The 25,758-nt window shown below is 37.1% G+C and overlaps 1 protein-coding gene across 7 annotated transcripts in view; it reads left to right on the forward strand.

The window, feature by feature from the left end:
• Positions 1–25,758, forward strand: part of DIAPH2 (diaphanous related formin 2) — a 1,011,052-nt gene that overhangs the window by 259,687 nt on the left and 725,607 nt on the right. For all 7 annotated transcript variants that reach the window (XM_072625718.1, XM_072625715.1, XM_072625716.1 and 4 more), the window contains 2 exons: positions 1,570–1,678; positions 21,891–22,001. In XM_072625718.1, coding sequence (XP_072481819.1) covers positions 1,570–1,678; positions 21,891–22,001 — 220 coding nt within the window. The remainder of the gene's footprint in view (positions 1–1,569; positions 1,679–21,890; positions 22,002–25,758) is intronic.

Here is a 25,758-nt window from a genome sequence, read left to right on the forward strand (position 1 = left end):
GAAGGGTAAAGCTCTTTTTGAAAGTGAGATTTCCAAAGGAAACACATCATTCGTGCCTGCTGAGTGCCAAATAGTTATTTGAAAGAAAAATGGAAAACAAAAACAGACAATTGTTCATCTGTTCATTAGATTAGGTGGTTTTGCCTTCTTGTTGTGGAGTCCTTGTTTTCTTTATATAGTAGCAAAAGAAGGGTTAGGGTTAGGAGGTAGGGAACTGGATCTTGTTTCCTCTCTACTCAATCAGTTATGCTCTAGGTTCATATACTTACAAACTTGTGCAATGTTTAGTTTGTGAAAGCCCAATGCAAATTTGAGCCATGAGATCTATGAAGGGAAAGACTGTGCCTACTTAACTACTTAACAAAGTTGGTTTTGAGCTCACTGTAGCAAATGTCTACCAAGAAGCAGGCATTCTAGCCAGTACTAAAATTGGTTAGCATCCTTTATTTGGAGGCTTTCAGACTGTGAATTGAAATTTCCACCAAATACGCAAACTTTTGGACCCTTTGTGACCCTTTGCAGAATCCAGTTTACGTTAGATGGTGAATCTAGCTGTCTCACGTCTCACTCTTGCTTTTTGTGTTCCGTACTTCTCATGTGTGTAATTACCAGGTTTAAGAGTGGTACAAGAAGACCACCACTCTTCCACCTGTGTTAGCAAAAAGTAGTGAGCAAAGCCATGGTGGGTAAGCCATGATCTCAGACTCAATAGTATTTTATGTCAGAACAGTATCGCAGTATAAAATGGCAGATTCTGTCTCACAAAGGAGCGTCCTCTTAATATGTCAGAGTTTTATTAGTCTTTAAAAGAGAATCTAACCTAAAATAATTTGATGTCATTTGATACTAATTTCAGAAATCTTTTGGGAAGAATAATAGGCTGCATGGAAGCAAATTGTCTTTAAAAAGGGATAAAATTTTACAATTTAGTACTCAATTTGATAAATTATAACTGTCAAAGATTAAATCATGGTAGGAAGCTCATTTTTGCTGAGATAATTTGATCTGTATTAGACTAATAATAGGCATGTTTCCTTCTTGTGTGAGCTTTCATGTTAGGTATTATTTTCTGTTCCATTGTAAAAGAATGTCAATATTGTTAGCATTGCTTTTTGTTTTCCATGTTGACTTTTTCCAGGAGCTCATTCATAAAACATGGGCTGTTCTTACTGGCATTAACTAGTATCAACAATAGGTGTCATGTTGTGTTAAATTTGTTGTTAAATAGATGTTAATTTCACTTAGGTATAAGAAATAAGATAAAAAAGGAAATGATTGGGATTAGAATATTTATCACATAAATATGGGTATATTAACATCATTAAGAACTTTTCCCAAAGGTTTGATTTGATCTCATTTTCAATTTGAGGAGTTAGTCATAATTTAACATTTAATCAATTGTATTTTATCAGAAATGTGTCAAAGTAACACATTTTAAAAGAAGTAATAGGGTTAACAAACATAAGCAAAGGGAAAGAAAGTGGAAGACTGAAAGAGGAAAGATATTGATAATCTAATAATGCAATATTTTTATCTTTGTTATTTTTTTATTATTATTTTCCCCATCAGTCTAGACAAACTTTTAGGAGCTATTACTACAGCAGCTGAAAGAAACAATAAAGAACGATTTTCACCTATTGTAGAAGGACTGGAAAACCATGAAGCCTTGCAATTACAGGTGGGTGTTGCCTTTTCTAACGTAACTTATTCACTTTTATTAGGTTCATCGTTTGGCATATTTCTAGCATTATTTTGGCATCATTAAAATAAAATGCAGCGTTTAAAGTAAAACTCATGTTATCATAAAGGCTGAACATTTTATTTATGATATAAAGTATTATTTAACCTTAGCAAATGTCAGAGGTTGAATGTAACACTTGGGCTTATTGTTCATCTGCAAAGTACAAATTTTCTTTGTGCCATCCATAGACTTCTAGAATCTTCCTGTCTCATTGGATGGAATTACTGAATTTAATCAAGTCTTTGGTTCCAGTTTCATGGTACAGCTTCATGTAGACTAGCCTAAAAAGTCTTGCTTGGCCTGGGAACATAGGCTGAAGATGAAAATTGCCTTTTTCTAGCTGTCTGTAGGAAACAGCCCATTTGATTAATGACATCTTGTTGGTTATCTCTCTCCTAAAGGCATTAGTGTGGTTTTGTGTACCCCATGATCTAAGTGCAGTGCAGCCATCGAGGGATGTTCTATCCTTTGCTATTGTTAAATTATTTAAGTTTTTAAGAATTGATTAGCTGATGGGAGAAAATACAGTACTGCATTTCTTGTATTATTTTTTTCCAGCAGCAGGTAGTAGGAGCAATTTTTTTCTTTAAGTAGACAGAAGAATGAATTTTCCTTCCTCAAATAACATTAGTCTTCAATCTACCAACAATATTATCTCTTCCTTCAAGGGTACTTTGTAAACTACTATTGGCACCAGTGAAATTAATATAAATGTTTTAGGGGGAAATACTCTTTAGTTCAGCTATATCTTATTAAATTAGAGAGATGTTATCCATAGTATTTAAAACTATACTTATAAATGTGCTCCTGGGAAGTGCTTTTAAAAAATTCTGCAATGAGTGTATCCTGTGATTGTTTGCTGTTATGTAGCCCTCGAAATTTCATGCCCTTTCAAACTCTCAGAAAAAATTTATGGGATTCTACTGCACAATTATTAGGAAAGTATTTTTTATTTTTAAAAAAGTCTTAAATCTAATTTGGGAGCTGAGTTCTGGAATTATTTGTCACATGCACTGGCATCTAATGTGGTTGGACACTGAATGAATGTAGTTGGAAAGCAACTTTCTCCTTTCCTGGATAGAATTCTCTTTTCATATGTTTGCTTATTTATTTTTCAGTTAATAAGCATTTATTTTCTCTCCCATCCTTCCTCCATTTAGAAGAAAAAAAGAAAAACAAAATCCTCATAACAAATAGGGTTAGTCAAGAAAAAAAAAAAAGAAATTCCCACATTTGCAGTGTCCAAAAATGTTTATCTGTGTCTTGAATCCATCACTACCCTGTCAAGAGCTGGGCTACGTAATTGTGGTTGGTCACTGCATTGATTAGATTCTTAAGTCTTCCAGAGTTGTTTGTCTTTACACTGTCCTTGTTATTGTAAAAAAAAAATGTTCCCCTGGTTCTTCTTGCTTCCCTCTGAGTTAACTTCATCCAAATCTTCCCAGGTTTCTCTTTATCCATCCTTTTCTAAGTTTCTTAGAGCAGAATGTTATTTTATTACACTCCTATACCATAATTTCTTCACTCATTCCCTAATTCATGGGCACTCCTTCAGTTTTCTTTCTGATTCTTACCAACAAGGAAGAACTGATTTCTGAAATGTGTTTAGTGGTCATTTTATCAGAAAGTAAATACTGTATCAAAGAATTAGTGATAGAGATTTTAAAAAAGCCATGCACAATCTGAAATGCACCCTTGATTTTGAGAAAGTGGAGTTGAAAGGATTCATAAGAACAGGCACAATTCCACGGAGTTAAAGTCTACATGGAGAATTAGCTGGGGGTAGGGGAGGACGTGGAAGTTTTTTATTCTTCCTTGGGCTGTTCCTAATGAAATGCTGACTATATAAAGACTGATGAAAAAACAGAAGTAATCTAAAGAGATCAATGTAGATTCATAGGCAGCCCAGTGTCCATTTAGACATAAAAAGTCATTTATAGAAAATGGAGGCAAAGATGATGTCTCTAGCCTCCCCCCAGAGCCATCATGGCTCTTGGAAAATGGTATTGCAAAGATAAGTCTGTGGTACTCAGTTGATTACAGCTGGACTCCAGAGACTTGTGGCTCTTGACGGTTTTTTTTTCTTTTTATAACGTAAATTATGCCCTTTTGAAACTAAATCTGCCAACTCCTTCTTCCACATGTAAAGGGCATCAGGTGCTAATCCCTACTGGAAAAGGGCAAAGTGGGGATAGCATCTGGGAAATGGAAAGGTTTAGATTTAGATAGAGGGCTGGCTTCTCAAACCACAACCTGTTGTTGTCATTTACCCTGATTCAAAGCTCTAATCTCACTTCCAAAAACTGTAGCAGGTTTTAATGATTAAAAAACTAAAACAGCATTTAGGAGCACTGACTTCATCAAAAAAAAGGTTTGGGTTTTATTTGTGTATCCAGTTTTAGGCCAGTGTACACAGAGCCATGACTGTCTAAGAGTCAAATCTAGAAACTTTGTTGACCATATACCCATTTATTTAATGTACTGTTTCAGTTCAATTCAGCACCATTTCCAATTACCTGCTTTACTGTCTGCCAGGCACTTGGGGTGAAAGGACAACAATGAAAACAATTTCCACCCTCTGTTTAAAAATAATAAACTACTTAGAATGCAACAGTAAGGGAAAGGTATAAGGCATTTTAGATTTGGATTGAGAAGGAATTTTGATGTCCAAGCCCCTTATTTTATAATGGAAGACACAGAGGCTCTAAGCATCTAAGTTATCTGCCTTAGTTTGTACCAGGAAGGAAGTAGCAGGGCAGTCAGGTGGCATGGTGTGTAGAGTCAGGAAGATACATCTTCACGAGTTCATATCTTACCTCTGTCAGTTACTAGCTGTGTGACCCTTGGTAAGTCATTTCACTCTATTTGTCTCAGTTTCCTCATCTGTAAAATGAATGGGAGAAAGAAATGACAAATTGGTCCAGTATCCAAGAAAACACAAAATGAGGTCACAGAGTCAGGTGTGATTGGAAACAGCTAAACAAGCTGCAGAACCAGGTTTTTTATTCTGTTCTTTCTTTTTATTTTGTTTTCAGGGAATAAAAAATTATTATTTTTTCTTTTTCCCAAGAGCTCTCCCTCCCCAAATGAAAAAGCAAAAACAAAAACCCTGGTAGCAGACATGCATACTCAAAATAAATTCCTGCATTCCTTATGTTCAAAAATATGCCTTATATACCATCTGGAATCCATTATTCTCCAATGAGAAAGTAGACAGCATGCTTTGTCATCAGTCCTCTGGAATTTCATTGATCAAAGCTGTTAAGTCTATTTCAAGATTGTTTTTCTTTATAGTATCAGGTCACCTCTTCTCCAGGTTCTGTTCAATTCGTTCTGCATTATTTCATGAAAGTCTTTTCAGGTTTCTCTGAAACGATCCCTTTTGTCATTTCTTACAACACTATCCCATCAAATTCATGTGCTTTAGTTTGTTGAACCATGCTCTAATGAATGGGCACTTTGCCACCTACCACAAAAGGAGCTACTATCACTTTTTTACATAGGCGTCCTTTTTCACTTTCCTGTAGCTCTCTGGGGCACAGTCCTAGTAGTGATGTAACTGTCAGAGATTTTGTAATGTAGTTATTTAGAGGTGGGATAGTTCCAGATTGCTCTTCAAATCGGCTAAACCATACCTTGACCAACAGTGCATTAGTCAGCCAATCAGTAGATAAATATTTATTAAGTACCTACCATATGGCAGGCCCTGTGGTCCGGGGCCATAGTAAGGTAAAAGACAGGCCCTGCTTTCAGGGACCACGCAATCTAATGCAAGGTGCTCATGCAAATAGCTATGTTTAGATAAGATACAGAAAGAATAAATTGGAGATCATCCCCAGAGAAAAAGTCCCTAGCATTAAGGGTGATTGGGAAAGGCTTCTTGTAGAAGATGAGGTTTTAGCTAGAACTTGAAGGAAGCTGGGAGGCAGAGATGAGGGGGGAGAGAATTCTAGGCCTAGGGGCAGCCTAGAATGGAGTGTGGTACTGTGCCCTCAAAGTCACTCAGCTGTGCATGCCCTTTGAGCCATTGATACCACAACTAAGCCCATGCCCCAAAGAAGCATGAGGAAGCCCATGTATATGTAGATATGGATATAAATGTTTATAACAGCTTTTATTAACTAATGAAGAACTGGAAACTTAAGGAAGCGAATAGCTCAACAAATTATGGTATGCTTGTGTGTGTACTTATACATGTATGTATATATGTGCGTGTATGCATGTAGATAGTGGAATTATTGCACTGTTATTGATTATAATATGAATTGTTTCAATAGCAAGTGGGAAAACCTCTGTGAACTGATGCAGAGTGAACTGTACAGAACTAGTAGAACAATTCATATGGTGATGACAACTTTGATATTCATGCAACAGTAATGCGTAGTGTCAGAGGGCTTAGTGGAAAGCGTGTTTCCCACCTTCTTCGTGAGAGGTGTGATGGCCAGATTTTTCAGCATGGCCAATGAAGGGTTTTCTTTTGTTGCACTGTGCATATTTGTGATGAGAGTTTATTCTTTATTTTTTTATTGTTCAGTTCGGGGGTTGGAAGTGGAAGGGGAAGATGATAAGTGCATGTAATAAATAAATTACATTAAAAATAGAAAAAAGATGTTGCAGAGCAGTTAATGATTAAAAGCCATTAAGGAAAGAATGCAATTGAATCCGCTCTCTGCCCGGCTACAAGGCTTCCTGGCAATTTCCTGCTCATATTCTGTGGCACTAGGGATACCCAGTTCCATTAAGCCACTGTCCACTCTCAGGCCTTTGTAGAAGAGATATTCTCAGAATTCTTAATGAAAATTAGTCTGTAAAGTTAAATATCTAATAATAAGTTGAGACATTGGTGATAAACTAGGATGGAATTGTCTTTCTTTCTTTTTTTTTTTTAATTTTTTTTTTGAATTGTCTTTCTTTAAACAAAATTTCAAGTTATTGTTGTCCTTTCCCATTCAGATTATATGCTTAATTAACTACTGATAATATTGGTGCATGCATTTGGGTATAGTTAGGCTTTGGAGCTCCTCTCCTTGTTTCTACTCTTACTATTTTCCTGGACTGATGAGATAGTTTTCCTCTGTTCTTAGGGGTGCCCCTGAGAGGTTGGTCATATTTCCCTAAAGCTATGTAGCTCATGAGCCCCCAGCACTGTGCTGCTCCCATGATCATTTATTATTCAGCCAGACTTTATTAGCTTTTAGAATTGGGCATTTGCTAAGAGTTAAAAGCAGTTCTAAAATATTCTCCTCTCTCCAGAGTCTGTGACATACTCTTCCTCAAGTGCATACTGAATCCCAAGCAAAGTGGGCTCAAGCTTAGAGGGCATATGTTGCAAAGAGGTAACTCATAGCTCCTGTTTAAAGGAAGTCTTTTTCTCCCCTTCATGGAATACTTAAGAAGTTCCGTTTAGATATGCTGTACCTTTTTTTGTTGAGCTCCTTAGGGAGCATTGATGCAGACACTGCTGCTAAGCTGTTCTGTGGTTGCTGCTAGAATTCTGGTGGGAGCTAGAGAAATTCTCCACACCTTTAAATTTCTCCCCAGCTAACATGAGGCATGGATGGTGATGGTGAGGGTTGAGAGATGGCCAAAGGTGAAGCCTGAGTCAGTCTCCTATCAACAACCTCCCACCCTCCAGCCTTCCCAAGTGATTGCATCTCAAAGGTAACTCTCACACCTCTTTGATGTCAGATATTTTTCAACTTCACATCTCTCGTGGGCCCAAACTGGCTTGATAGTTTTCTTAAGCACATTAATCCTGACACTCTTTCCTGTGCAGTAAATTTCCATTTTCATCTAGTGGCTTTTCATGTATAGCTAAGTGACAAGATCCTTTCACTTATTTGGAATACCTTTGATTGATTTTATTCAAGTTAGACTCATCCCCACTTGGTTAAGGTACCAGAAATATCATTTGATCACTTACCTATAAATTTATTGATTTAATCAGTTGATCCTACCCTTATATATAAAGCACTGAATAGGCACTTCCTAATTATTAGTCAGAACTATCATAAAGGATGTCATTTATTAGGCTTGTAGCAGGGGAGAAGGGAACTGGTATGCTAGAGTATCTAACACTGGCAGTGAGGCTGAGCAAGGCTCAGGAGCTTCATCTCCAGTCTCTTTTGACTGATAGACCAAGAATCAGCCAGTAACAAAATCTGCATGGATTTTCCTTACTGCAGTCCTCCTAGGAGCCCTTGCTCCTTCTTGCCACCTTTGAAATCATAAACCATTATCTTTGTGGATGATGCCATTTCATCACTGTTAGAAATTTAAAATAGCAAGTCTTTTGAGTTCACCTATAGAATCACATTTTAAAAAGTATTCTTTACATAAAGATTATGTTAAGATTCAGTAACTAGGGCCTTAATTTTCCCCATGGAAAGATAAATAAATGTCAGCACCTCCCAGTAAAGCCTAGCTGTTTGAGGGGATCAAATGGTGCTATCACCTTCCCCCTTTTCTGTTTTGTCTTCAGTTGCAGATTCATGTCAGCAAGTACATCTATATCTATATCTCTACATGTATATGTTTATCTCTATAGAATCTTCCTGGTGTTACAGACCCTATCAGCAAGCTCTTCCAAAGAAACTCCAGTCTTAGCCTCTGCTTACTGTCTAAATTTAAATGTGGACATCATTGTTTTTATGTACATTGAGTACCCACTGAATAAATTCTTATGGAGTGAATGAATATTTCAATTGTGCCTGCCAAACCAGACCTTCATATACACCTTCCTTGGGAGAAAAGCTGCTCATATCTGAACTCTCAGAAACCTCGCTTCTTTGCCTTGGCCATCTTTCACCTACAGGGATTTGTTTCCTTTTTCTCCCTTCCCCTTTTTGCTTCCCCCCTCTACCCCATCACTCATCCATCTCTGGCTCTGAGAACAATGATCAGCTGGCATCACTGTTGTGGGCTTTTGGAGAGTGCATGTCTATCATACACCCTATTGTTCCACTCACCCTCCCTGAGATTTTCCAAACCAAAATACCATTTCCTGGCCTCCGTATTTAATCCTCTCAGTGTAAATTACTGGAGGCCTGGGACTATCTTGTTTTTGATTTGTATCCTCAGTCAATAGCATTATGCTTAACAGGTAGTAATGAATAAGTGAATGAAAAATAATTTATTAATCTTTTATTATGTACTTGGCACTGTGCTAAGGGGTGGGAATAAAGATACAAGCCAACAAGACTGTCTTTACACTCAAGGAGCTTATATAACAACAACGTCGTCGTTGTCGTCGTCGTCATCATCATCGTCGTTGTCATCATCATCATCTGCGGCAACACTACTTAGCATTTCTATATCACTTTAAAGTTTGAAAATGTTTTACATGTTATTTCATTGTCTTGGGAATTGAGAAAATTTAAGGGACTTTTGCAATAACCCTCTCTTTGTCCTCCTTATCCCAAGGATCTCTCAAATCCAGTTGTCTTTTACTCAACTATCAAAGTGATCCTCCACTCCTGCTTGATAAACTTCAATAGCTCCTTATTACCTCCAGGATCATTTATAAAATCCTCTCACTTTTAAAGCTCCTCATAACCTGTCCCTTTCCTGCCTTTCCCGTCTTCTAACACCTGAGTCATGACCAGCTACTCTGGGAGAAAGTGATTTCCAGACTGTTCCTTGCATAGGACCCTTTGTTTTTCTGCTCAGGGCATTTTCACTGACTGTCCACCATGCCTAGTCTTCTCTGCCTCCTGGCTTTCTTGGCTTCTTCCAATTCTCCCCTAAAATCCCCCCTTCTTCATGAAGTCTTTCCTAGTCCTTCTGAACCTTCATGCTCTCCCTTTGTGTTTCCTTCCAACTTGTCCTGTTCATATCTTGTTTGTCTGTAGTTGTTTCTGTGTTTGTTCCCACATTAGACTTTGAGCCCTTTGAGGGCAGGGAGTGTTTTCGCCTTTCTTTGTCCTCTTATTTTTAATATACTAGCACTAAGCCTGGCATGGATTTGTTAATGTTGACTTGTTAATTTTCTTTCCCCAGTGCTTTATAAATATGATACATTTATCTAGAGGTCCAAATCAGTCCCTGACTTCATTATTTGTACCAAAATATGGCCTATTTTTGGTACATCACAACTGTATTTTCTTTTTTTGAAAATAAATTTTAATTGAGAGCTTTTATTTTTATATCTCTTAAATTTGGCCTAGTCCTTTCAGAGGAAAAGACAAAGATGAAAAGAAAAATTATCCAAACATATCAGGACATCAAAAAAGCCTGAAAATATATGGGAAATTCCATCATCTCTGGACCTCTCACCTCTGCATAGGAGTAAAGAAGCCTGTCTCTTCATCTCTCTTCTTTGGGGCCCTAAACTTTCTTCTCTTAATGAAACTATTTTCCTTCTAACTCATCTAATCACTTTACTTCCTTTGGCTTCATCTGAAAAATGAGGCAGTGGTGATGTCTAAGAGCCCTGCCTGTGATGATGAAGTACAGTGCTTGGTATCTAAAGACTCTTGGTGGGAGTAGACACCACCTACTAGCCATCCTGAACACACTGGGAGGACCAAGTGAAAGGCAGTGTACACAGCTCTGTTGTTTAAAAGAAAGTAATTAATGCTGTATTTTAACAGAATGACTTCTCTATCTCTGTATCATCTTGAGAATTCTCAAATGTTATTGCAGTCTTGGGACATCATTCTGTTAAAATATAGCAGTAATTACATTTTAAAATAACAGCTGTATGCCTCTTTCTTTGCACTTTAAAATACTTTATTAACTTCTCACGAAAATCTTTCTAGCTCACCTTTAATACAGAATCTCATGAGTTAATATTTTTTCTCTCACATATTCAGATAATAGCCCAAGAAAGAAAAGTAACATAATAATGAATGGATTTTTTTATTTATAACATTTTACAGTTTACAAAGTGTTTTGCTGAGGCTCAGAAGTTGTGACTTGTCCAGATACATTTGGTTATTAAGTAATGAAATGCTCAACTTGAACTCAGTTCTTCTGCCTTCTGACTCTTTCCACTATTGTAGCCTGCCCTAAATAAAATGCTTTGTTAAAAATCATGTATTAGCTTGAAGAAGAGAAGTCTTTATGAGGGAGAGAGGAGGGGAGAAGTGGAGCATGACAGTTGTCTTCCAATTTGGGGGACAAAGAGTAGAAGGTATTCCATAAAACACAGAAACAGGAGCAAGGAGGGCAAATTTCCTTTATTGTCAGAGTCTCCAAAAACCTGCTCGCTTCTGACATGCACAGACCATTCAGTCTTAGACCTTCTGTACAGTCCAGAATCCTGTGTGGCTTGGATGACCAAGCTGGCAGTAGTAAAACATGTCGAAAACCTCATCACAGATGGCCCCTGACCAGAATCCAAGTCTTATCTGGCTTCCACAATGTCTGAAGTAAAGCCAGTAAGAAATCTGACTGGTGAAGTTAGTTTTCATTTCAGTATCTTGTTTACTCTATATAATTATGTGTTTAAATTGTTATGTAGGAATTGTGGTAAAAAACATATTTTGAGTTCCATATTGTTTTGTATTTTTAATTTTTTTGTTCACATTCAATCTATTTTCAGAGTAGCTTTGTAGTCTTGTTGAAAGCTTGCTTATTCCTTACCTGCTAATAGTCTTGCATTATGTACCTGTGCACACATGCACCTGCACACACGTGCACACATATAGACACATGCATGTACTCACAAATGCACATGTACACATGTACACTGGAGCAAATGTTTAAATTCCTATAAGATCTCTGTTAGTTTCTTAATCTTAACATTTCCTGGAACCATTTATTTAATGTTTCACTTCTGTTATCTGTTAAGGCGAGGAACATTTCCTGATCTTTCTAGCTGCTAGTGCTGCCCCCTGTAAGCTTATCTTCCATCATTTGTGTATTTATCTCCTGTGATAGCTAATTCAAGGGCAGAGCTTTGAATTCAGAAAGCTCCATTTCAGGTGGGGGCTGAGGACAGTCAGCTCATTGTTTCCCATAAGCTGCACTACTTTGGAACTTCCTTGGTTCACTCCATTATGCCCTTTGATACTCCCCCTACCTTCTTCCCTTTTCATCTTCCTTTTGTGTGTTATCTTTTACTAGATTATAAACTCCTTGTGGCCAAGGAATCCCTTTTTATTTGTATTTGTATCTCAGGTGCTTAGTACAGTGCCTGGTACCCAGTAGTTGCTTAGTAAATATATATTGATTAATCATATTTATGTATGTTGCTTATCCTATTAGAATATAAGTTCCTTGAGGGCAGGAATTATTTTTGCTTTGTCTTGGTAATCCCAGAACTTATCACAGTCCTTGGCACATAGTAAATGCTTAACAAATGTTTGTTGATTGAGGAAAATAAAAAACAATTGAAAACAAAGTTCTTTCATTGTAACGCTGCCATTTAATATTTAAGATTAGAGGTGATTAGGGAATCCAAACTGCTTTATACCACTTCTTTTCTGTTTGTGTGAAATGTGTCTTTTCTTTACGTAGCTTCACTTTTATCTTTTGCGTTAATTATAATTTCTTTTTCACTCTTTCCTTTGACCTTTTAGAAGTTGCCTTCATCACTATTAGTTATTTTAGATAAATCTTATGTTACCTTTATAGTTATCAATTAGCATAAATTATTCAATCTGACAGTCTCAAAACTTTGAAGTGAAGGTTCTTCATTAAAATATTGTGAACATAAAATGAGGACATCAGAAAAAAAAGAAAAAGGCTTCATTTATATTCTCAAATATTTATACCATAGAAATGATCAATTTATGTAATAATCCACACTTCTGTAATTATTAAATATTATCCACATCCCTTTGTCCTTCTTTGGATTTTGAAATAGGTTGGTAGTGTCTTTCCTCATCTTTCTGTAGTCAGTAAACATTTTATTAAGTGCCTGCTGTGGCTGTAGGTATTATGGTGAAGTCTATGTGAGAACCAAGGCTAATTCAGTCTTCTAATATTATGATTTAATATATCAATGAATCCTCATTGATGGCATATAATCCTCTGCCAGTACATAGCACAGTGCATTCATGACTTCTTGTCTTGTGCAATTCTTATTCTGGTCGCCCAGTGGAGGTAGAGGTCATGCTTTGCTTAACTTTCAGGTTCATCACGTTCCCTGAGTAATCTCCAAACTAAGCTTATAGTTCCTGTATAGGCTTTTCCCAAAACACTGATAACAGGGTTACCTGTTTCTAGAAAAGATTCTCATTGTAAAATATTAATATCTGATATATGATAGCATTTTATTGCTTCTACCACAGAAAAGACTTAAAATAGAAAAGGCCCATAAATATCCTTTCATAATTACTAGCAACATAAAACAAAACCCCGTCATATCTTTGTGAGACTGAAGTATTGCTATTTCACTTTCCCATTCCCCTTATACATACATTGCCCGCGCAACTCTGATGGTTCTGAGCATCTGGCCACTTTGACCATGGCCTGCACTTTCTGGAATTGATTAGTTACAAGAGCATCTGACAGTAGCAGTCTTTTCCTCTGTGTAGTTTTTTTCCTTTTGTTTGTCTGGCATCTGACTGAAGAACTCTGGACCTCTCAGACCATAAGATTATGACCAAAGCTCGAAGTATTCATTTTTTAGGACCTCTGAATGATGACCTGTGCTCAGTAAGTGAAACAGAAAATCAGAACCTGATGGCCATGACCTCTGTCTCACCTAGGCAAGCACTTATTGCTATTATAGTCACTGTTGTTACTGAGGGAAATGGGGAGGTTGGAAAAAAATTCTCCCTGTCCCCTCATCCCCCTTTAAGGTGAGCATAAAGTAATTACTGGCCATAGAGCCTCAGCGAGAGTGGGCTCAGGTAGTGTGAAGCCTCACTCTTATAGACTACCTAGCCACTAGGTGTTTGGACAGGAGTCTATTCCCCTCAAAACCAGCCATCTTTGATACAGTCCCATTCAGCACAACCCTAGCCACTGCGGACCAATCAGCAGTTGTGGTGTCATTTCAGCCAAGCGCGTATCCCTCTGTAAGAGACCCCTTCAAGTTTCTGGGACATAACATTAACGTTCTACCGTTCACCCAGATCTGAAACTTGGTGGGCAGCCTTCATCATTCATCCTACGTCATCTCTCAAATCTAGTCTCTTGCTAAATTTTACCAGTTCTCCTTCATTATTTCTCTTTTCTTATATAAACACTAGTTTAATTTAGGCCTTCATTGTCTTTTCATTTGGCTACTGTAACCCTCTCCTGATCAGCATCCCTCCTTCTAGTCTTCCATAAAGTTGGCAAAATAATTTTCCTGAGGCACAGGCCTGGTTATTATTGTCCTATGGCTTCTAGGATAAAATACAAGCTCTGCAGTCTGGCCTCTACCTACCTTTCAGGGCATTATTTAATATTACTCCTTTACATGAACTCCACATTCCAGTCATATTGGACTCTGTATTAACCGATCTCCACATCCTACTTCTTTTCTTTCTCTATTCCCACAAAGTTCTATATGAAATGTACTTTCACTTTCTGTATATCTCCCAAAATCTTTATTTTCCTTCCAAGTTTAGCTCAGGTCCTGTCCTTTCTATAACTTATCTTTTGCTTTCCTAATTTTTAGCATTTTTCCTTCCTCTCTTTTCCTAATATTTTTGTGTATCAACATTTTCCCTTCTCCCTCCACCCATGCACAGTTGAATGTCATCGCTTGTAACGTAGGTTCTGTTTAACGTTTAGTGTTTGTTGTATTGAGTAGAGCATTAAGTTATTTCCTCGAAAACTAGACCCACATTCTATCTTTTTTTGTTTCCTCAGAGGAGAGGACCATGCTTTGCTCCTTACTGGCTCTTGGGTCCATTGAATAAGTTTAAAAAATAGTTATTATTCTTGCTTTCATTTCATTTCTTTTAATTTACAAATGAGTCAGGGGGTCCTCATCTCCACCTCCATTCCTCAAGGCCAAATGCAAAAGTGAAAAGAATTGGTACAGAATAAGGGACCGGTGGAGGAGAAAACACGAGTAGCAATTAGTTTGTAATTATAACATTGCACACGTGTGTATTGATGATGTAGCATGACAGCAGATTCATATAGAAATTTAATCATGAGGTAAGGAAATCATTGATTAAATATAAAAATTTAGAAAGTAATTTAGTTTTAGCAGTAAATAGTTTGGAAAGAAATCATAGTTATGCCTCAGTGCATTTATTCACGATGCTGCAGATTTACTTGTACTTTGGATCTGAATGCTGATGAAAGATCATTCCAGGGAAACTGGAAGCTAGACCCTGGAGCTTCAGGCTCAGAATTGGAATGAGATGAGACACTCCTGGACCATCTTCCAGTTGAAAAAAAGGACATTTCCTTATCCACAGCCCAGAAAGCACAGTGAGTGAGGCTAAAGTATCGTGTCCATTGAGTGGCCATGCTGTTACCCAGCTCAGAAGCCTGGGAGAGGACATGCTTTGGTATCTTCTACTTAGCAAGACCAAGAAGGCCCATCCATAGTTTGAGTCAGTCCTTAGGGCAGTCCAATTCTGAGGAGGGTTTCTATATTTTTTAAAGGAAAAACTTATTTTCTGGGAGTAGGACCTTAGGAAAATCTCACCCAAACTCTATGGCAGGGCCTTAGGAAGATATTCCTTCTACCAGAAAATGCTCAACTATCTTTTTTGAGTAATTTTTTCCCTTGAAAAGCTAAAGAAATTTGAGAGAGAATATTTTGGTAATTTAAAAAGCAGCATGAAGGGACTTTTATGTCTGAAAGCAGATGTTTTAATGGTCAAAATTATACTTCAGGAACATTTCTTTTTCTCCCTTGAAAGGGGGAAATGTTATTAAATGATGCCACTTTTGTGTTATAGAAAGAACACTGTACTATCAGTCAGGAGAGATGCAATTGGAGGCTTGACTTGGCTTTTCATTCAGTCTGAAATTTTGTGGGCCAGAGAGTGCTTTAACTCCTCCTCCTCAGCTGCCACCCTCCCACCTCCCATGAAAGTATTGTGCTGGCTGATTTCTGGTTCCCTCCTGCACAGCTGAGGCCTTCTACAGGACTATATTTTGTGGCAAGACATGGTGTGATGGTCAGTCAATTCCTGTGACATTTTACAAGAAGATTGTGTTTAACTGTTCAGAGAAAATGCAAAATGTCAAATGCATACATTCTTGTGGAATTTCAACTAGAAACTTTGGACGAGCGGAGCACAGGCTCATTTCTGAGGGTTCCTTTCAGACTAACACACATTTTTCCGTTTACATGGGCCAGCTTTGTATGGACATTGTTCTGCTGACTTTTATTACTGTTTGTTTTACTCTGAAAACTTCTAGAACATAGTATAAGTAGATGGCAGGAGCGAAATGGCTCTTCAGCTTCCTCTCCCCAACATTTATAAAAATTCTATTGAGACACCATTTAGGTGCTGCTGTTGCAGAATCAACCTGTTGCCCAGTATTCATTTGTATTTAAACTTCTAGGTAACAATTGATATCTCACTGTATTCTTCCTTTATGATAGTTGTCTTAAAAAAAAAACTTCCAAGTTTCTTAACAAAGTAGCATTTATGAAACCCCTGATGTGTTCCAAGCCTTGCTTTAGATTTTGTGAATGAACAGTCATTACTTTCAAGGAGTTTCCATTCTAATGGAAAAGACAATAGGAACATATAGAACTAAAGTCCTTTTATTCTCTTGTTGTAATATTCTATCCATCTAATGGAAATGAGTAATAACATTATTCTCTATTCTGCTGTCAATACAGAGGAAGTTTGTTTTAAAGAAAGTTCTTTTTTGATCCACAGACCTCCATTTGTATAGAGGGAGAAAGGTGGAGAGCTGCAAGACTCATTAACTTGTTTCTGGTGCAAATGTTCTCTTTACTTGTAATGTATTAATACAAGCCATTAAGCTAGGATTTCTTCTGGCAAAAACAATCCCAGCAGATGGTAACTTTGCTCTCTATTAATTTTGGATTGGACATGTACTTTGGCTTGTTCGGTCATGTCATAGTTATAACATAATAAGGCTCATTCAGGCAGATATGATGATAATATAGTTATGGATATGTGCAATATCCAAAGCTACTTCCTAGCTGATTTCAACTGTGTGAATAGTTTGGATTTTCTATCATAAATATCAAGGTTAACTTGCCCCTTAATTAAGGCAATCACTAATAGGTGCACCCTGTGTAGTAGGAGACTTTGCTGGGCTGTCCTCAAGTTACCAAGTTCCTATTGTCTCAGAAGAGTGTATCCCTACTTCAGTACTCAATGATCTCTCCTTTCTTTGGTGTGGATGCTTCCTCCACTGACCCCAATTACAACTTTAGTAGATGGTTTCATAAGTCATAGTTATGGCTTCAGAAAATGCCTTGCCCCGGTGACGTCTTCTTGACCTTAGCATTTTTTGACAGGTATGTGCATGTTTTGTATTCAAAGGCAATCTGGTGTGGTAGGGACTGCCAGAGGGTATGTTCCTGCCAAGAATGGGCTTTGAAAACCCAGGGTCACAGGCATGCCAAATCAATGTAGACATAAAATAAAAAGCTCTGCCTTCACCATCCGTTTTGATCCAAAGTCAGGGTATTTTTGCACGATGCTATTCGTCTTAGTATTTGGACACATCTGATGGTTTAACTAAATTTTTCATTTTTTATCCCCAGATTTCGTTTGTGGGATTCCTTTGTTGAACCTATTATGCCTGCTGTATTGGCAAAATCTTAGAAATATTTGCTGCTTGCATTTCTGTGATATGATTGCAGTCATGTGGGTTTTAGATACCTGTTATCTTAGTTGATTTATCAGTTCATTGTTGTCCTATGAAGAGTTGCACAGAAAAGCACATGAATTTTGTGAGGTGTGTGTGCCTTGGGGTGGGGTGGTAAGGGTGGCCACACTACTGATTTGATCAAAATGGCAAACTTCTACTTTGGAAACTTCTGCCATGTATATACAATGGCACCTTACTCAGGAGCTTAGAGTTTTTTAAGGAGTTGCAAAGGGAGGTCAGAGGTTACAGGACTTGTCCAGACTCATACCATTATTTTCTGTGTCAGCATGAGGATTTGAATCCAGGTCTTCCTGGCCCTCTAACCTACTAGGCTGCATCTCCAATAAGTGCATCTTCAGCCAAAATCTGTTCTCCTTATATTTCTTTCAGCCATTTGGTTAGACAGTGATAGGGAATGGAATTCAAGTTGCTGGGGGAATTTTCATTTGATACTGAAATTTTTTTTGTGGAAATTATTGATTTGTTTGTTTCCTTTCCTACTTGAAGTTAACATCTATCAAACCTACTATTTCCCAGGAGTCTCCTTGCGAATTTTGAGTGTGTATTAGCCCTTTTAGCATTGTATTACTGGTAGCCTGTTTTTAAAATAAATCAATTAAAATGTGCAGCTGTTCAGTTAAACTATTAGCCAGTAGCCTGAGACTTCAGTAGGCATTTTCCAGAAATGCTATTTGGGAATAATATATGGAACACCTGGCAATTAGCATTTTGTTGCTTCCATTCTGTCTTGCAATTTCCCAGGGTTTGGGGCAGTGGTGTAGGGGAATAGAGGCAATGAATCTGTTTAAAATAGGTAACTGTAAGGAGAGAAGGATTAGGTGTGGGGAGTGGGGGAGCCAAACTTATTTTCTAACTGATGTAGTTAATGAGAAATCTTTACTTGAAAATAGTCCTGTTTACTCTAGCTTGTAACACACATTAATATTGGCATCACATTGAATATTAAATGATTTTATTTCACTTGCATGCATTTATTCTGCCATAATAAATTAATTCCTCTTACATATCTAATATGCTATATATATTTTGGGCAAATATGTCATGATCAAAAATTAGAACGAATGTAATGCCATTTGGTTATGTCAAGTTATCTTTGGTCTGTACTTCTTAGAACATTTTCACAACCTTATTTAATAAATCTAAGAGAGTTTTTTTTTCACAATATAGAATTGAAGCCTTGTTATTAAGTAGACTGGGAGAAGGAAAGTCAAAATGGAAGGAAGTACTCAGTTTTGTCTTTTTGTTGTTGTTTTTTTATTTTATTTTTTATTTTAATTTATTTATTTAACTTTTAACATTCATTTTAACAAAATTTTGGGTTCCAAATTTTCTCCCCTTTTGTCCCCTCCCCTACCCCGAAACACCGAGCATTCTAATTGTCCCTATCACTGATCTGCTCTCTCTTCTATCATTCCTCTCTGCCCTTGTCTCCATCTTCTCTTTTGTCCTGTAGGGCCAAATAACTTTCTATACCCCTTTACCTGTATTTCTTATTTCCTAGTAGCAAGAACACTACTTGACAGTTGTTCCTAAAACTTTGAGTTCCAACTTCTCTTCCTCCCTCCCTCCCCACCCCTTCCCTTTGGAAGGCAAGCAACTCAATATAGGCCATATCTGTGTAGTTTTGCAAATGACTTCCATAATAGTCATGTTGTATAAGACTAACTATATTTCCCTCCATCCTATCCTGTCCCCCATTACTTCTATTCTCTCTTTTGATCCTGTCCATCCCGATGAGTGTTGACTTCAAATTGCTCCCTCCTCCCCATGCCCTCCCTTCCATCCTCCCCCCCACCCTGCTTATCCCCTTCTCCCCCACTTTCCTGTATTGTAAGATAGGTTTTCATACCAAAATGAGTGTGTATTTTATTCCTTCCTTTAGTGGAATGTGATGAGAGTAAACTTCATGTTTTTCTCTCACCTCCCCTCTTTTTCCCTCCACTACAAAGTCTTTTGCTTGCCTCTTTTATGAGAGATAATTTGCCCCATTCCATTTCTCCCTTTCTCCTCCCATATATTTTTCTCTCACTGCTTGATTTCATTTTTTTTTAAGATATGATCCCATCCTCTTCAATTCACTCTGTGCACTCTGTCTCTATGTGTGTGTGCTTGTGTGTGCATTTGTGTGTGTGTGTAATCCCACCCAGTACCCAGATACTGAAAAGTTTCAAGAGTTACAAATATTGTCTTTCCATGTAGGAATGTAAACAGTTCAACTTTAGTAAGTCCCTTATGACTTCTCTTTGCTGTTCACCTTTTCATGCTTCTCTTCATTCTTGTGTTTGAAAGTCAAATTTTCTTTTCAGTTCTGGTCTTTTCATCAAGAATGCTTGAAAGTCCTCAATTTCATTGAAAGACCAATTTTTCCCCTGAAGTACTATACTCAGTTTTGCTGGGTAGGTGATTCTTGGTTTTAGTCCTAGTTCCTTTGACTTCTGGAATATCCTATTCCATGCCCTTCGATCCCTTAATGTAGAAGCTGTTAGATCTTGTGTTATCCTGATTGTATTTCCACAATACTTGAATTGTTTCTTTCTAGCTGCTTGCAATATTTTCTCCTTGACCTGGGAACTCTGGAATTTGGCCACAATGTTCCTAGGAGTTTCTCTTTTTGGATCTCTTTCAGGCAGTGATCTGTGGATTCCTTGAATGCCTGTTTTGCCCTCTGGTTCTAGAATGTCAGGGCAGTTTTCCTTGATAATTTCATGAAAGATGATGTCTAGGCTCTTTTTTTGATCATGGCTTTCAGGTAGTCCCATAATTTTTAAATTGTGTCTCCTGGATCTATTTTCCAGGTCAGTTGTTTTTCCAATAAGATATTTCACATTATCTTCCATTTTTTCATTCTTTTGGTTTTGTTTTGTGATTTCTTGGTTTCTCATAAAGTCATTGGCCTCCATCTGTTCCATTCTAATTTTGAAAGAGCTATTTTCTTCAGTGAGCTTTTGAACCTCCTTTTCCATTTGGCTAATTCTGCTTTTGAAAGCATTCTTCTCCTCATTGGCTTTCTGAACCTCTTTTGCCAATTGAGTTAGCCTGTTTTTCAGGGTGTTATTTTCTTCGGCATTTTTTTGGGTCTCCTTTAGCAGGGTGTTTACCTGTTTTTCATGCTCTTCTTGCATCTCTCTCATTACTCTTCCCAGTTTTTCCTCCACCTCTCTAACTTGATTTTCAAAATCCTTTTTGAGCTCTTCCATGGCCTGAGCCCATTGAGTGGTCTGGGATACAGAAGCCTTGACTTCTGTGTCTTTCCCTGATGGTAAGCATTCTTCCTCATCAGAAAGGAAGGGAGGAAATACCTGTTCACCAAGAAAGTAACCTTCTATAGTCTTACTTTTTTTCCCTTTTCTGGGCATTTTCTCAGCCAGTGACTTGACTTCTGAGTATTCTCTTCACACCCACTTTGCCTCCAGATCCTCCCAGCCAGCTCTTGGGGTCTGAGATTCAAATGCTGCTTCCCAGCCTCAGGGCTTTCAGCGGAGGCGGGGCTGCTTTTCAGTGTGAGATTAAGTTCAGGTGCTCAGGTAGGGGCAGGGCCTCCAGGCAGGGATCAGTTCCCTCAGGGGGTTTATGCAGAGACCCTCAACAATGGATCCAAGCTCCTGCCTGCTTTGGGAGCCCCTCTCAGCTGCTGCCTCCTGAGGGGGCCTGAGTTATGGGGGTACCCCACTCCCCTCTTGGCAAGCTGTGAAAACCCTCTCACCAACCTTTGGGTCCTGTGGGTGGAGGGACCCATGAGGCCGCTGGAGATTCTGTCCCTGAAGCCTGCTCGGATCCGCTCCTCTTGGTGCCATGTGGCCAAGGCAGGGCTGGGCTCGGCTCTGGGTCGGCAGCGTGAAGTACCTTTTGAGAGAGGTTTTCAGGCTCTCTGGAACAGAAATCGCCTCTGCTCCATTGTTCTATGGCTTCTGCTGCTCCAGAATTTGTTGGGAGTTCTTTTTTACAGATGTTTTATGGGCTGTGGGTTTGGAGCTAGCATATGTGTGTCTTTCTACTCTGCCATCTTGGCTCCGCCCCTGTTGTTTTTTTTTAACACGCTTTAGCTGAGACACGTAAGTGTTTTGTGTGTGTGTGCTTCCCAAAGGCAGTTTAATTATCTCTAAGATTGATTTGTAGTCCTCAGCATAAACATGTGACTGTAGTTGACCGTTTATTACATGTGAAATTATCCAGTAGTCCATATATGATAATGAAATCAGAATTATTCTGGCTATTAGAGTTTACAACAAAGGATACCATTTAAAAATACTCCAAATTTCCAAAGATTTGCAGTGGTAAACGTTTTCAATTTCTTTGTGCATTTCTTATGGTATTTTAAGTTATACAAACATTTAGTAGAGGTAGAGATGAATTTTCTTATACATTAAGTGTATGGTTTCTTAATTTTTAGTTTTGTCCTTTAATTAAATTTGATTTCTTATTTCAGGTTGCCTGCATGCAATTTATAAATGCCCTTGTTACCTCTCCTTATGAACTTGATTTTCGGATACATTTAAGAAATGAATTTCTCCGTTCTGGACTTAAGAAAATGTTGCCAGTAAGTGATGTGTTTGGTTTCGTTTTCCACATGAAGTTTGGTATCTTTCCATGGTAATAAACATGGAAATAAACAAATCTAGGTAAATCTACTTATCACCTATAGCTTCTTCAGTTTGTTCTGATCCAAGACATATATAATTTAGCCTTGGTCACTAAACCTCTAAATATTACTGTAATAGCTACTATAGATATCACGTAATTCAAACCTGTTAATAATGGGTCAGGCAATGAACTCCTTTTTCCATTCCTGGGGTTGGAATGCTATTTATTTGTGGGCAATTGACTATTGAGGAAATAAAAGACCTTTATTTTGTTTCTGCTTTAATTCTCTTACGTTGTTTGAATTTAGTTTCTTTCTGAAGATTAACAGAAATATATGGGCAATCCATCCTAGTCAAGTTGCTGGAAAACTACATTCTGGCTTTTAATTGATACAGACAGTTTGCCTCAAATGAAAACCTTAGCATTTCAAAAAAAAATTTTTTTTTTTTATCATTTGTAATTCTTTTATAGGATTGCACTGAATAAATGAGCACATTTTTTCCATAGGTCCTTCTGGAATGCCTGTGGCCTCTCCTCTTAAATCTGTGATGTGAGACCCTGAATGGACCTTGGCCTTGTTAGAAACCTCCAGGAGTGTTAATTACTCAGAGGTCACTAAGCCAGCAGTATTAGTTATCTAAAACTAAGCTGAAACTAGGAAGGGGAAAAGCCATAAGATTATTTGTCCAGTCGACATAATAAAGCTTGTGTTATATATTTATAAAGATCCTTGCAATCCATTTTTAGTCTATATACTTATATTGTAAATATAATTCTAGAAGTAGTTTTAAGTTTAAGGTGACAGGGTGTGTATGTGTGTGTATTTGGCATGATGGTATTGGGTTGATGTTCTGCAGGACCTCTAGCAGTGAAATGATGACTGACAGCTACCAGCAAAGGAAGAGACAGGAAAAATGATGAACAACTGGAATAGAAACTCGGAATTCTTACACTTAATTGTATGAGGTCATTTAATATAGGAACCAGTCAGTTCAACTTGTTGTACTCCTGAGGGCATCACTTCATAGGACAACTAAAGATGTTCACAATAATGACCTTAAGTCATTTAGACAAGGTTCAAACGTGGTCAGTGTATGCCATTTAGGGTGGCAGTAAAATGTTTAATACATGAAAACCATATTTTTTGCATCCAAAATGGCTAAAAAAATTCTTTTGATGTTTGAAAGGGTTGATAGTGTTCTTTTGTCTAGAAAATTCATTTCTATATTATACCTTATTCTTGTTCCTACTAGACAGTGTGGTATGATACACAATACCATGGTATGATACGTTTGAATGTCAGCAAGTGACTTCAGTTACTTCCCTGTACATTTTGATGTCTCAGCCTTAGAAATAATTAACTCATCTCCTTTGGCAATTTTGGCTGTGGCTGGTAAGATGTATAGGGAATGGTGAGGAGAGTATGTGGCGAGCAAGGGAGAGTTATGTTTATGTGAAGTAGGTTTTCTTGGTTTTTAAGACTGGTTAGAACTTTTTCATGCTTGTCAATATAAAATTTTTGGTTCTTTGATAGATATTTGATACTTTGGGCTTCCTGAAAGTCTCAGTGATTTTGAGAGACACTTTTAAAATAGAATTATTAAAGTATGTTTATATTTTTTCCCCCTACTCGATGGGAGTGTTTTTAAAGACATTTTAACCATAGAACCTTTCCCTAGTATGATTGACAATCAAGAAGAATCTCTCAGCTGCCACGTCTAGCCCCTCAGATACTTACTACCTGTGTGACCCTGGGCAATTGACTTAACTCTGTTTGCCTCAGTTTCCTCATCTGTAAAATGAGCTGGAGAAAAAAATGGTAAAGCATTCCAGTATCTTTGCCAAGGAAACCCCATTCGTGAAGAGTTGGACATGATGGAAACAAGTGAACAACAAAAATTGGAAGAGAGTTTTTAACTAGCACCAAATAAAATTCTCAAGCTGAGGCTTTTCATTGGAAGTCAATGCATATCTATTAGAAGAGCTGTGGTTTACACAATTGTGTCAAAGAAACAGGTAGTGTAGGAAAGAGAGGAATGATTTCTTTTTTTAATGGAGTATTTACTAGGATCATAAAACATTATACACATAATATATCTATAGACTGAGCTAATGTATCCAGAGTATGTGCATAAAACTTGCAAAGTTAAAAATTGACCAAGGTTAATATTTTTGAAAATTATTTTTAAAAAACACAGTTTGGACAGAGCGATCTCTATTTTCTGCCAAGAGGTTTTAGTATGTCATAGAAGATATCCCTGTCATTAAGCACAAGTTTTTGTTACCTTGATCATCTCAAGAACTTAGCACCATATCTTACAAGAATTTTTATATTATTTATTTAAGTAAAGTACAGTTGCTGTGTGACTAATGCCCTGACCCTACTTACTTTTAATTTGATATTCAAGTAATGTTTGAAGTAATTAATATTTAAAATTTAAAATTAAATTTAGTGTTTTGGCTAAGCCTTTTAGCCATTGAGTGTATTTTAATCCTAAGCTTTGTTTCTTTGTGGAGGAAATCTAATTCCAACTCAATAACTCCTTGTTGATTGTAACTTTTTAATGTTTTTAGAAAAAGTCTACATCCTACATAGTATTGACCTTTGGTCACATGTTGTTTGACACCATAAAATAACAATATGAAACATCCCACAGATTAGAGAAAAACTAAGTAAGTTATTTTCAAAAATAGAAAACGTTAGCACATATCGCTGACCCAACAAATTTAGGTTGTTTTGCTTTGCAAATTATTACTGTTATCACAGTGTAAATTCTGTTAAAATCAAGGTGGATAATTAGTTCTCAGTTAATTACAACTTAAAAATAAACTTAGTTTAGTCTCTTTTATAAAGAATATGTATAAAAGCAGTGCTAAATATTTATCGAATGCTATGAAACTAAATTTGCATAGTTTAATTAGTTGCGTTTTTATGAAAATTGTTAAAATGTCATGAAAAAAATTACCTTTGTATTCAATTTTAGTGACAAAAGTGGCCATTAACTCTATTTATATTTATTCCACTGAATAATCACGCAGTTTAGTTTTTTCCCCCAAAATGTATTCCACTTATTTTTCTCTCTAACGTTAACTGCAGAATCTTGCATCTTCCTTTTAGAGTTCAAGTTTAAACCGGAACACCCTGGTCCCATAGGCTCCACTGCCTTTGATCATCCTCAGTTGTGATAAATCGATTTGAGTCTTGAAAACTGACACATAAAGGAGACACATATTTAAAGATATTGTAGATGATATATGTTGAGCCCAGCAGTCTCTAGTGTGGCTTGCTCAAAAGCTTTTTTATGATTATTTTGATTGTCATTAAAAGAGTATGTGTATTATACACATGTATGTGTATTATACACATGTATGTGTATATAGTATATTACAAAAAATAGCATTAATTCCCATATGACTGTTTTGTGATTACTCTAAAGAAATATGAAATGGGAGTAAAGAGAGAATATGTTTTTAGGTCCATTTAAGAAAAAAAATCTTATCATTTTATTACTTTGTAATCACAAAATATGATTTTAAAGGGAGGAAAGCACCTTTATACAACTTTCCATGCCATACTTGGGACTGTTGTGCTTGAATATATATCCTTCTATTTGTTTGTCCTTAATACATTTAGTCTACATTTACATTTGTGATTGTTCTAACTGCATGAGATTTTTTAACTGTCTTTTATTAGTTGTTCCAGACAAAAGGAT

This window comes from Notamacropus eugenii, chromosome X, assembly GCF_028372415.1.
Source record: "Notamacropus eugenii isolate mMacEug1 chromosome X, mMacEug1.pri_v2, whole genome shotgun sequence".
Classification (NCBI taxonomy): Eukaryota; Metazoa; Chordata; class Mammalia; order Diprotodontia; family Macropodidae; genus Notamacropus; species Notamacropus eugenii.